Source organism: Trichosporon asahii (genome assembly GCF_000293215.1).
Source record: "Trichosporon asahii var. asahii CBS 2479 unplaced genomic scaffold scaffold00071, whole genome shotgun sequence".
Taxonomy (NCBI): domain Eukaryota; kingdom Fungi; phylum Basidiomycota; class Tremellomycetes; order Trichosporonales; family Trichosporonaceae; genus Trichosporon; species Trichosporon asahii.
The window spans coordinates 592,855-605,520 of NW_014040854.1; the positions used below are offsets into that span (position 1 = coordinate 592,855).

General features: G+C 59.8%; 4 protein-coding genes across 4 annotated transcripts; 3 read left to right on the top strand and 1 right to left on the bottom strand.

Moving 5' to 3' along the window:
* Positions 1-1,291: 1,291 nt before the first annotated feature.
* On the top strand, positions 1,292-2,270 carry A1Q1_05069 (uncharacterized protein; the record flags this gene model as incomplete). Its single annotated transcript, XM_014321876.1, has 2 exons — positions 1,292-1,320; positions 1,421-2,270. The coding sequence occupies 2 exons, from the start codon at positions 1,292-1,294 to the stop codon at positions 2,268-2,270; spliced, it is 879 nt and encodes a 292-aa protein (XP_014177351.1).
* Positions 2,271-2,504: 234 nt separating this feature from the next.
* Positions 2,505-4,522, top strand: A1Q1_05070 (cytosine-specific methyltransferase; the record flags this gene model as incomplete). Its single annotated transcript, XM_014321877.1, has 4 exons — positions 2,505-3,002; positions 3,044-3,474; positions 3,534-4,139; positions 4,348-4,522. The coding sequence occupies 4 exons, from the start codon at positions 2,505-2,507 to the stop codon at positions 4,520-4,522; spliced, it is 1,710 nt and encodes a 569-aa protein (XP_014177352.1).
* Positions 4,523-4,593: 71 nt separating this feature from the next.
* A1Q1_05071 (uncharacterized protein) lies at positions 4,594-8,721 on the bottom strand (the record flags this gene model as incomplete). The annotated part of the gene is made up of 4 exons (XM_014321878.1): positions 4,594-6,987; positions 7,046-8,091; positions 8,162-8,507; positions 8,557-8,721. 4 exons carry the CDS (start codon positions 8,719-8,721, stop codon positions 4,594-4,596), a joined length of 3,951 nt encoding a protein of 1,316 aa, XP_014177353.1.
* A 107-nt stretch (positions 8,722-8,828) lies between these two features.
* On the top strand, positions 8,829-11,172 carry A1Q1_05072 (amidophosphoribosyltransferase; the record flags this gene model as incomplete). Its single annotated transcript, XM_014321879.1, has 6 exons — positions 8,829-8,854; positions 8,899-8,967; positions 9,183-9,212; positions 9,282-9,418; positions 9,524-9,609; positions 9,799-11,172. 6 exons carry the CDS (start codon positions 8,829-8,831, stop codon positions 11,170-11,172), a joined length of 1,722 nt encoding a protein of 573 aa, XP_014177354.1.
* Positions 11,173-12,666: the final 1,494 nt, after the last annotated feature.

Genomic DNA, 12,666 nt, shown 5'->3' on the forward strand with positions numbered 1-12,666 from the left:
GCCCACCCGCCCCCTCCTCCCGCGGATGCCAACGTGCAGCGTGCCGGCACAATTGCCGGCTCCCGCCGCCGCTTCTCGGAGAGTACCGCGCGCAGGCGTGGCGTGAGCCCTGTAAGTTTTGAACCTTTCGCGGTTGAGCTCGAACTGACAACCAGATGGGCGAGCGGCTCCTCCGCGACCAGGTCCACTTTTAAGCGCTCGATCCGACAGGCATTCTTACGCCGGACTTCGCCTGATCAACAGGCGGCGCCGATCCGGGGCGCACAAACGTCTTGTAACGATGGCCCTTGGGCCCCACACGCACCAGCTCTCGTAGCACATCACTAGCTCTCGCAGCAACATCGCAACCATTGTATCCACATCGCAACCAACCACCTTACACCAACACGCTCACCTCGGTCCCCGGGCCAATACGCTCCGGCCGCCGAGCCCCAACATTTACAACACACTTACAACATTCGCCCTATGGCCAACACCAACACAATCAAGAACAGATAGGCGCAGAACACGTCGTACGTCGGAGGGTCGAGTCGAAGAGAAGTGAAGATAGTCAGAAGTCAAGTCTTGTTTCCAGGTTCGCACACACATAAAACATCAAAACCCGTCCACGTCGTCGCGCCGCAGATAGTAGTTGTATGAAGCTCCCGCTTGGTCGGAAGGCAAGTTATGTATGGTTTTGCATTTTGCCCGAACGCAGCACGCGAGCTGCGAGTACAAGTTCGCAAGCAACAGAAGTCGGCCAGCGAGCGAAGCGAGGCAGCCGAGGTTCATCCCGGCCAACAACGCTTCACGAAACAGTGGCGCGTTAACCGCTGGCTGCCAGATCTGTGAGAGCGGGGCCCAGCTGCACAGCAACGAGCAGCGAACGATTACCGAGCAAAAATAGCAAGAGATAGGAGAAAGCGAGTCGCGTCGAGCAGTAAGCAGGTAAGCCTACCTCGGTAAGCAGAAGCTGGCGTGTGACGTCGCCCACGGGCGCAGACGCGCAGACCGAAGGCCATGAGGCCAGCAATGAGAAAGTGAGAGCATGACGTCGGCGCCCGAAATTCGCAGCATTTGGCACGACTGTGCTCCGCATACGCCGCACACGCTCCGCATACCGGTCATCTAGTGATCGGCGACGTTGGCCCTCGCCGCTGACTGCAGTGCTGTGAATGTGGGAGAGGATGCATAAGGGACAAGAAAGGGGAGATGTTGTTGGTGTTGCTACATATATGAGAACGCGAACGCTGGAATCGACAGGACAGGAACACGACGACCCAGCGCCAGCGACGAGATTTCGAAGCGGAACATGTCTAGCGATTGGGACTATGATTGGGGGTGAGTTTTGGCTTTCGCCGCTCTTGCCGTGCAGCTCTTGGCGTCGGCATGTGCGCACTCCTCGATCTGTGCAGCCATATCACTCTCGTGCACTCTGAAGGTTCAAGGCGCCAGCGCCTTCCTCGCCACTCCTACCTCCTCTCTCTCTGCACCAAAGCGACTCTGCTGACAGCAGCTCCGGCACGCAACTCTACCTCTGGGCCTTTGTCGCCGTCCTCCTCGTCCTCCTGATTGTGATCGCCGGCCTGCTCTTCCGAGCATGGCACTTCCGCCGCCTCTTCCGCGCCGAAGTCATCCACGCCCGCCTCACCGGCGCCCCGGAACCGGTATACCGCAACCCCTTCCTTGGCGGGCGATGGGCGCCCGAGTCCCCATCCGGGGAGCTGATGGAGGTGCCGACGCTATGGGACGAGGAGATGTGCCTCGAGCCCACGCTGCCGTACACGCCGTATCCGGAGAAGAGCAAGCTGGGCACTGGCACTATGGACGAGGAGGGGGGATGGGGCAAGGGCAAGGCTGTAGTCCGGCCTGCGTCTGATGGCTCGGAGAGAACGCTCTGGGAGGAACAGCTGGAGAAGAGGAAGGAAGACTGGGGTCTGGACAAGGTCCAGCCTGCGTCTTTGCACCGGTTCGAGTACGTCCATGTGCCCAAGCCGGCCCGCGTGCCCACGACACAGCCCCCGTTCTCGCAGGAGATGCGCGATGCCCTCCTCGCTATCGTGCCCCGGAAAAAGAGGGAGGAGCACGAGGACGTCATTTACGAGCAGCCGAGGATAGGTGACGGAGAGCTGAGGGTTGGCGATGAAGTTGGCGTCGGCGTGCTGATCGCCATGCCGCGGCCGACTGGGGAGAAGGATGGCAACAACGCGGGACAGGCGTGGGGCGAGGGAGAGGGCCTCGAGGCCGCGGGAGAGATCAGCCTTGGCGTGCTGGAGTGTAAGGCAATCTAGAGCTTAGAGTGTAGGATAGATGCTGGTGACGAGGAAGGCAGCGACGCAACAGAAGGAACGCAGGACAGAGCGGTGATGGGAGGAAGACACACCTTGTAGCAATTAGTCCAGTCATCCACACATTGCGCCCCTCCCTTCGCACTCCCCCTCGCTCGGCACACTTCACCTCACACTCACCTACTGACACAACTGACTTCCAGCTCGTCCTTTCGTCATGTCTCCCCATCACTCACAATGCCCCCGATACGACACGGCAAGCAGCGACCCGCGGGGCAACGGATCAAGCTCGGCGACGTCGTCTCGTTCACTCACCACGACGAAACAACGTATGGCGTCGTCACCTCCCTGGTCGGCGGGGAAGTGCACGTCCAGCACCTTGTCTCCACCGCCTTTGGGCCCATGAGAGCGCATCGGCGCTGCTCGACGCCTGACTCCGTCAAGCTCACCACCCTCCCATCACCCAAGTGGGTGAAGGAAGATGGTTGTCTCCGCCACCCACTCCCCGGCTGTGACAGTTGCCACCACCGCGACCTGCGCCGCCGCCAGCGCCAGCTCATCTTCCTCGACGACGGGAACGCGGTCAAGTATCGCGGCGAGGTATATCACATCGGCGAGCTCGTCTTCCGGCGTAGTGAGACCAAGGGCGAGCCCTGGGCTGTGGGCATCGTCAAGAACTTCAAGAAGGATGGGATCGTCGTGCAGGTCTGCCGGAGGATGAAGGGAGGGTTTGAGGTAAGCTGTTAGGGTCTGTTTGCAGCTGACAACAGGATGAGCTGTGCATTACCCCATCGAGGCGGACTTGGCTTTACGTCGAGCTTCGTGGCAAGGGAGTCATCAATCTTCCTACTCACCTTAGCTTGAGCTATCCTTGCTTCAAGCTTGAGCACCGCCAGAGGGAAGATGGAGCCATCATCCCCCTCCAGCGACCCAAGGGTCCGTGCGAGTGTATCTTTGCCGAGGCACGGCGGACGACCGCGTTGAAGGAGCTCCGTCCACCCGCAGTGGGTCTCTACGCCGGCGGTGGCGGTAGTGCGCTCGGTCTCTCGGAACATTTCGAGCTCAAGTTAGCCGTGGACACGGAAGACAGCTGCGTACAGACACTCCGGGCCAACTTCCCCGCCACGAGGGTACTGCAGCGGGAAGTCGGCAGCCTCACCGCTGCGGATATCGGCGAGGTATCCTTGCTCGTCGCAGGACCGCCATGGTATGTTTTCCTCTAACCCTCTCCAAGCTCGCTGGGCTTTTTCACAAGCTGACTCTCAGCCAAGCATTCACCCGCGCGAACCACAACCGCAAAGTCGATGCGCGAGGTCACGAACCCGCCCGCCTTCTCCGCCTCATCTCGCAGACGCTTCCTCAACTCGTGCTCATCGAGAACGTGCCTGGCATCAAGGACAGATGCGGGTCCGACGATGTGGCCTGGAACGCTGCCGAGGACGTCGTGCGCTCCCTCCTCGGTTTGGGGTATCAGGTGCGCTGGGCCGTGCTCGATGCAGCATCGTATGGTGCACCGCAGTACCGCAAGCGCCTTTTCGTCCTAGGCGCTATGACTGGCACACCGTTGCCCCGCTTTCCAGAGCCGACGCACGCCAATGCCAGGCCAGCGAGTACTATCTTCCTCGGCGAGGTGTTCAGCAGTCACGACGGGACGGGCGCCTTCCCCCCTGTCACGGCCGAGCAGGCCGTGGGCGACCTCCCCGCCTGGGAATACAAGCTAGGCGGCGTCTACGACCCTCTCAAGACCGAAGTGGGGATGCGGCGGTGCGATGTCGGCCCTCCTCGCTCTCGCTACGCCGAGCGTCTGCAGCGTCCAGACCGCAGAGCCAGGGAACACCTCACGGTCGGCTGCAGCGCGGACGACTACGAGAGGTGCGCTCACTGGAAAACCTCGTCGAGCTGACAGCAGAATCCGGAACGCACCCCCACCAGGCGAGAGCGGGAGGGAGCACCGCGCACCCCCCGATGAGCCCGTGTATACGCAGATGGGCTCTTGTCGCATTGGCGCCAAGGCGACGAACCCGCTGCACTGGCGTGTGAGCTTCGCGAAAGTCGCTTAGCTGACAGGACAGGACAATAGGCAGCTGAGCCTGCTCGAACGTCGCCGCTTCCAGGGCTTTCCGGACGGATACAAGTTGAAAGGACCGCTCGAGGCAAGGGAGCAGATGGTCGGGAACGCGATGCACGTTGGGCTCGTGGCCGCGATCGCACGTCAGATCAAGCAGGATGCGTTCGCGGGCTTCATTGCAGATTAGCTCCATGTGGAATAAGTGTCTATGCAGATTCATGCTGTATGGATATCGCGCGCTCTAAGGGTATACACTGGCTACTTCTTCTTCTTGTTCTTCTTCTTCTTTCTGGAGGGGGTTGCTGGTGGCGGCTTGGCGGCTGCCGGGGTGGAGTCCTCCGTCTGCGAGGTCGCTCCGGAGGCGGGCTCGTCAGTGGCGTCGGGGGTGGCGGCGGCTGGGGTGGCTTCGGGTTCCACAGGTGTCGGTTCGGGAGCAGTTGACTCGCCAGCAGCCGGCTCGTCCTTCGGGGGCGTTTCGGGCTTGACTTCGGCTTCGGGCTCAGGCTTCGTCTCGGCCTCCTCCTCCGGCTGGGTTTCGAGCACCGCCGTAGTCTCCGCTTCAACTTCAGCCTTGCTCTCTGCCTCCGCCGCGAGCTCGGTAAGGGGCTCAGCCTCTGAAACAACGTCCTTCTCCGGTAGTGGAGGCTTCACCTCCTCCGTGTCCTTCTCCGGAACAGCAAGCAGCGCTTCCTCTTCCTTTGTCGGACTCTCCTTGCTCGGGGTTGCTGGCGGTTCGTCGTTGGCAGGAACCTTGGGCATGTCGTCCTTGGCGGGCACCTCGGGGGTAGAGTCGTCCTTGGCCGGTGGCTCTTGCGTCTTCTTCTCCGGAATCGGGGGCTTCTCCTCCACATCCTCCTTCTCCGGCACTGGGGGCTTCTCCTCGGCAACTTCCGGCTTGGCCTCTTCCGCTGCTTCGGGCTGCACTACTTCCGGCTTAATTTCTTCTGCCACGGGCTTCTCCGGCTCTTCAGACGGCCCCTCTTCAGAGGACTTGTCCGTTGACTCCCTTGGAGAAACCTTTCGTTCAGCCTCACCTTCGTCACCAGCGTCAGCGCCCTTACTCTCAACAGGTGTCCGCGTCTTCTCAGGCGGAAGCGGGCTCTTTGCCTTTTCTTCCTCCTTGAGCTCTGTCGTCGGGGCTGCCGGCGACGTCGGCGACTCCTTCTGGTGGCGCTTGAACAGCCCGCCGAGGTTTGCGGCGACATTCTTCTTCGGCGTCGGCTTCTCCTTGACGAGGGTTTCGAGCGATTCGAGCGTCTCCGGCAGCTCGGAAAGAGGCGTCAGCCGTTGCACGATAAGGATGGCGTCTTGCAGCATGCGCTTCTTCGCGTCCTCAGACTTGAGCTCGATCTTGGCGTACTCCTCGGTCAGGCGGTGAACGCTCGCGGCGAGCACCTGCGACATGACCGCAACGACAGTGTTCGAGGCGAGATACTTGGACAGAACCTTGTGCAGAGTAGCAGTCTCCTTGACAAGCATTTGGGCGTACTGGTGCGGGCCCTCCTTGGCGGGCGTCGCCTCCCAGTCGATCTCCCGCAGCTCGCTGACATGGACAGCTAAGCGGTCCGCCATGATCGCAACGAGCTTGGCGTGAATCTCGTTCTGGTGTTCCTGGTAGTCTCCCTTCAGCTTGTCGAACTCGGTCAGCATGACTGCCTGTTTCGGGTTCAGGTGCCGCCGGATGAACTCCCGGATGTAGGGGATGAGCGCGATGACGACAGACAGCGATTGCGACGCGAGGGCGAGGTGCTTCGCCGTGATGTTCTTCAAGCCCGCGGATCGCATAGCGCCGGCACCGAGCACGACCTGGCAAGTCCTCGAGTTGAAACTCTTCAGGAACTCAATTATCCGTGACATGACATCGGTCACAACAAGCTCGAGGTTGATGACAACGGCGAGATAGTCGGACAGAAGCGACAGGGATCCAGACGTGGCGGTAACAACGAAGAAAGACTTGCCCTCGATGTTAATGAGCTTCGTGGCGCCCTGCTGCTGGTCTCCGTTGGAGCCATTCGACGTCTTGAATGGGATCAGACACTCGGTGGGGTCCTTGACGGCGGCTTCGACCATGAGGTCGACAGCGTGTTGCGTTGACGGCGGGACGTCGATCTGCACCCAGGTCTCCTCCTCCACGAGCTTCGCTGACCGGGTCAGCTTCTGCGCATGGTACGAAACCAGGAATGCGCGAGCCTGCGAAGCGGCGACACCTCGCAGAGACACAATCATGCGCTTGGCGAGTACCTCGGTCGCCACGACGAACTGCCAGCTCTCGTCGAAGACCTCCACAAACTGCTCAATCGGCAATGAAGAGTGCTGTTCGTTTCGAACCGACAGAATCTTCGACGCGCGGGTGTTGGCAAGTTCGCATGCGGAAGAGAGCACATCTGCGGGCTCGAAAGGTGGCAGGTCTGGTGACCTGGCCAAGAGAGGGGCATCGCTTCCGACGGAGATGATGAGCGCTTTGATGTGTTGGTTCTCGCTCATCATCGCCGCCATCTCCTCGCCGATCTTCTGGACGAGATGCAGGCGAGTCAGCATCGAGCCGTACATCTTCTTGCAGAGCTCGAGGAACTGGGCGTGGTCCATTGACTGCAGCGATTGGGCGAGAGTCTGGCCGCGCACCTCAGTAGCCTTGTCTACGTCCTCGTCGTCCTGGTTGGAGGAACCCGGCAGATGCTGCCGTCAGCTTTCACCTAGTGTCATAGCTTACCTGTCGTAATCCCTCCCGGATGGCTGTTGTGACAGCATTTCGCCAGATGCTGACGAGCGAGTCGCCCTTGCCGCAGCGCATCAGTCCACTTAGCATGGCGCCGATACGAGTTCGGACCTCCAGTGGGTCGAATGGCTTGCCGTGGTCGGACTCTGAGAGAAGTGACTGCAGGACAGAACTCAGGACGCTCTCCAATTGCGATGCGATGTTAGTTGTCAGAACAGCAATCGAGGTTGGCAGATTAGCAAGAGCCGGCAGTGTGTTGAGGGCAAGGGCTTTCTCCTCGACGCCGTCTCTGCCGTCCTTGTCGTTCCGCTCCCACCATCGAACAACGTCTTCGACACAGTCGAGCGAGCCGGACCAATCACCCCCATCTGCAAGACCGCGGGCGACACGCAGAATCTCATCGAGCTCTGCCATGCGCTTCACACCGCTTTCCGTGGTTCGAAGATCTTTCAACCGAGCTTGCGCGTCGATGATTTCAAGACCTTTGCGGGCCTGCTTCGAACCAACATCCTTCAAAGACGATTTGAGGTCGGCAATACGGGTGAGGCACGAGGTCGACTCAGCGTTGAGGTCCTGGAGGTTGGACAGAGCAGAGAAGAAGGAAGAGCTGCGGAGAGTGATCTCGTGCACGAGGTGGCGCTCAAGGTTGTCGAGATGCGTCGAGAGAACATCTTGCAGTTCATCGTCCTGGTTCTTGCCTGATTCGGGGACAGAGCTCATGAGATCGTTCCAAGTCGTCGGGTTGGCGAGGTCGAAGTTGGTGTCAAAGAATGTGGCAGGGATGTTGTCAAGGGAGGGAAGGTCGTCGGCTGACTTGCGCTGCTGAAGATCGATGTCCCCAGCAGATGCCGTCGCAGCCGCTTGCGACTGAACAAACTGCTCATACAAGGGTGCGATGGATTTAAGGTACCCATCATAGTAGGACGGTGCGTAGGGCTTAGGCAGTAGCGGTGGAGGTTGGGCCACTGGAGGGAGTGGCTTGCGCGACGCGCGCAGCGGGTTTGCCTTCTTCGTGGGATGAGCGAGAACAGCAGATATAGCTAGTAGGTCAGTGTATGCCATAGCCGAAGAGGTGGAGTGCCGCACACGACTCGGCGCCCAAGCACTTACCGTTGAAGCCGCGTTTCTCGATGCCGTCCTCGACACGTGCATTGACGCCGAGCTTCCACGAAACAATGTTCAAGGAGGCAGCGTCCGTCGGCGTGTCCCAACCTGCGTCGTACGAGGTGTCGATGACGCTACCAGCGGTGCCATCAAACTCGGAGAGGAAGGACTCCGACGCCGGCGGGGAAGACGGTGCTGGCGTGGTCACGATCGGCGGCGGGGTCGGATCGTGGCCTTGTCGGCCTGAGGCTGAGCCGGACGCCGACTTTGACATGTCTGAGTCGCGTCCGCCGTTGCCTTGGCGGGAAGAAGGTTGGTGAGAGAGATGCTTGCGAGAGCCGGTGGGGTCGAGCTGAACGTCAAGAGTAGCAACAGCGGAGTGACACGGTCGTCACTCGTACAGCAGTGCGTTGTCTTGGGTGAGTCTGGCCTGGCTGGCTGGTGAACCGTGGCCATGTTGTTGCTTGCGTGGTTCTCACGCGAGCCTCAGGCACAGGCACGGATCCGTCCGGCTCAGCGGCGGCGACATAGCAAGTTTCCCACGATTGCGTCGTCTGATTATGCATCATGCGCACGCGCCATTCAGACTATACGAAGGAATTTTTGTGTCCGGGGGGATTTGACTCGGTTGTAGCCGAACAGTGGCCGCGCCCTGAGTTCCAAGGATTTTTGAATGGCCGAAAGTTGCCAGGTCCAAAAGTTGGAGTTTGAACGTAACCGCACTAAGCACTTACGCTCACAAGAGCTCTTGCTCTACACTCCTCTCAACTCTCCCTCTCATCACCCCAATCGGTGACCATCGTCTTTGAAGAGTGAGCATCCTGGCGATCGGCGGCGAAAACTGACAGATCTCAGTGTGTGGTATCCTCGGTCTTCTTCTCCACGACCCTCTTGCGACCCAGACCACCCAGTGTGGTACGGAAATGTGAGCGCAGCCCGACATCGATTGTCCATGCGCAGACCGCAGTCTGCCCGCGCCCAGTGTCGATACGGCAGACTTCACGACCTCAGTTACTAACATTCGCAGCGCTGAGGGTCTTTCTCTTCTCCAGCACCGGTGAGTCTAGTCAAGTCCGGAATCTCGGAGGTCCGGCCGCGCCTTCTGATTTGCCGCTGACATCTTCAGTGGCCAGGACGCAGCTGGTATCGTCACCTGCGGTTCTGGTGGTCGCTTCTACCAGGTCAAGGCCAACGGCATGGTCCGTGATGTCTTTGACTCGCAGGCCGTCGCTGGCCTCAAGGGTTACATGGGTGTCGGTCACGGTGAGTAGTAATGACGGCATGCGTCAGCGAAATTCTGTGGCGACAAACGTGCCGCAAGCGCTTAGCAGTCGCAGTCGAGTGGGCAAGTCGCTAACAGCTGTCCAGTCCGTTACCCCACCGCTGGTTCCAGCGCGCACGCCGAGGCGCAGCCGTTCTACGTCAACTCGCCCTACGGTATCACCTTTGCTCACGTGAGTACTTTGCATGCGTGCATTTGGTATTCTGGTCGTCTCGAGCTGGCTCGTGCTCCCGATCGAATGACGAGAGGGGTCTGGCAACTGCTCTCGATATCAGATGGCGGCGAAATATCATTGCAAAACGCCATAAATACCAAATCTCGGATCCAGCCTTAGTGGGACGGTTACTAACTTCTCCCGCAGAACGGCAACCTCATCAACACGCCCGAGCTGCGCCAGTTCCTGGACGCCGACGCGCACCGCCACATCAACACGGACTCGGACTCTGAGCTGCTCCTCAACATCCTCGCGAACAACCTCCAGAAGACCGGCAAGTTCCGTATCAATGAGGAGGACATTTTCACCGCCATTGGCGACCTCATGGCGCAGTGCAAGGGTGCCTACGCTTGTGTCGGCATGCTCGCCGGTTTCGGTCTGATCGCTTTCCGCGACCCCAACGGCATTCGTCCCGCTGGTTTCGCGACCCGCGACGGTGCCCGCGGTGGAACCGACTACCTTGTTGCCTCCGAGTCCATCGTTGCCCAGGGTATCAACTTCGACTACGACCGCTGGGAGGACATCAAGGCCGGCGAGGCCATCATTATCACTCGCGACGGCGGCATGACCCGAAGGATCGTTGGTGCCCCCGCTCCCTTCGCCCCCGACATCTTCGAGTACGTTTACTTTGCCCGTCCCGACTCGACGATCGACGGCATCTCGGTCTACCGTGCTCGTATGGCCATGGGAGAGTACCTCGCCGAGGAGGCCAAGCGCGCCCTCGACAAGGCCAACATCAAGGTCGACGTCGTCATTCCCGTTCCGGACACGTCGCGTGTCGCCGCGCTGCAGCTCGCGCAGCACCTTGGCATCCCCTACCGTGAGGGTTTCGTCAAGAACCGTTACGTCGGCCGCACCTTCATCATGCCCGGCCAGTCGCAGCGCCGTAAGAACGTGCGCAGGAAGCTGAACGCGATGCCGATGGAATTTGCGGACAAGACTGTCCTGCTCGTCGACGACTCGATCGTTCGTGGTACGACGTCCAAGGAGATCGTCCAGATGGCCAAGGACGTCGGTGCCAAGAAGGTCATCTTCGCTTCGTGCGCGCCCCCTATCCGCTACTCGAACGTCTACGGTATCGACATGCCGTCGCCCCAGGAGCTCGTCGCTTACGGCCGCACGCCCGAGGAGGTTGCGCAGACGATTGGTGCCGACCTCGTCATTTACCAGACGCTTCCGGATCTCGTCGAGTCCTGCGCCAAGTTCAACCCGGACATCAAGCAGTTCGACTGCTCCGTCTTCACGGGCGAGTACGTCACGGGCGGCGTTGACGAGAAGTACCTCGAGCACATTGAGCGCCTGCGCAACGACAAGGCCAAGGCGAAGAAGAACTCGCAGGCTGGCATCAACATTGCCCTCGCTGACGACGACCGTCCCCCCGCCAACGGCTGCAACGGCCCCATGAACGGAAGCGATTCGCTCATCGGCCTCTCGAACCACTCCCCCAAGCTCGGGCCCCAGAACATGCCCTCGCCCAAGAACGACATTGTCGGCCTCCACAACAACAAGTTCGGCCACTAAACCTTCACATTCCATTAAAATCCCACTATAGAGTAGAAAAGAGTCCTCCATCTGTCTTGTTGTGCTGTTGTTCGAACATAGATACCCTCTCGGTCTCTCTGCGAAGCTCTGCGAAGAGCTGGAGAGGAACGACTCATTACAATTATGCATCAGGGTTAAGCGTTAGCGTGTGCCTCATGCTCATGAGGCATTATGACTAATCTAATCGGCGGCCCGTTCCAGGAGACGTGCTCGCTCATCCTCGGTGAACCAGCGGCGCCGCCGTTCCCGCCGTTCCCGCCCATCTCCTTCCTCTGTGTTACCACAAAGAAGCCATCCGAGTCCAGTTCCACCATTGTTATCGTAAGATAGATAATCGTAGCTGTGATCATGATGATTCCCTCCATCGTTGCAACACCCATGGTGATGGTGACTCCTGTCATCGTGGCCGTCACCGCCGCCCGCGAGCAGGCAAGCGAATCCCACGATTAGCAACACCGGAACGAGCAAGTCGGTCCACGAACTCGATCGATCTGTCTGGTTCTGGGGAGGGTCGTTCGATCTGCGTGAGGGCCCGGCGAGGTCCATGTTCGTGCGAGTCTGCTGTCAGTCGAGGGGCGAGAAAAGGAGATGATGTACCGGCTGATGGACAATCCGATTAGGCTGGGAGGGGACAGGACGGGTGGACTCTTCATATGAAGGCGGCGAGTCATCCGCCCCCGCGCTACCATAATCACTCGGCCGCTTTGCGCTCATTGTATGTTGTTGGGATGCCGTCGTACAAGGCGTTATGTACGGAGTGAGAAGGCGAGCCTGATTAGGACGCATGAAGCCCGCGGTGGAGAACGCCACTGGGCCGACCCCATGGGGCGGACGCTATTCACCGTCGTCGCACCCATCATTCTCGCACCCGCCATTATCGCACCCGCAAGATCTAACTTTGATCCGCCTGGTGTTGGTGAGAATGCGCAGCAGCCTCGGTGAACACGGAGCACAGCCATTGGATTCATTCCGCATCTCCGACTATTCTACTATCCGCCTTCACGCCCGCGTCTCGTCGTAGGGGACCTGTTTGTTGTACGGGAGACACCAGCAGTGATCCTTCGTGGCCGAGCGGAAGAAGCCCTCGCCCCAGATCGAGACGCCCGCGTGCATGGTGTCCGCAACGAAGTAGCACATCGGAACGTGGTGCTTGTACCGACAGGTGTTGTACATGCAATTGAGCCATGTCTTGTCGCATTGTTCCTTGGTCTTCTCACATGTCCCGTAGCAGATGTCGTGATTGTTGCAGCATTCCAGGAAGTCGTAGACGTTGATCTTGGCGTCGATGGCCTTGGGACCGCAGCCGTTTCCCTTTGGCTGAACGCGGTTCGACACGGCGTGGTATTCCGGTAAGCACCGCTTCGTGCCGATGATGGAATACGCGTCGTCCCGGTACGGTCCTCCCCCGACTACAACGTCGCCGCCGCCACCTCCCCCTCCTCCTCCTCCTCCACCACCACCAGAAATCCTGCA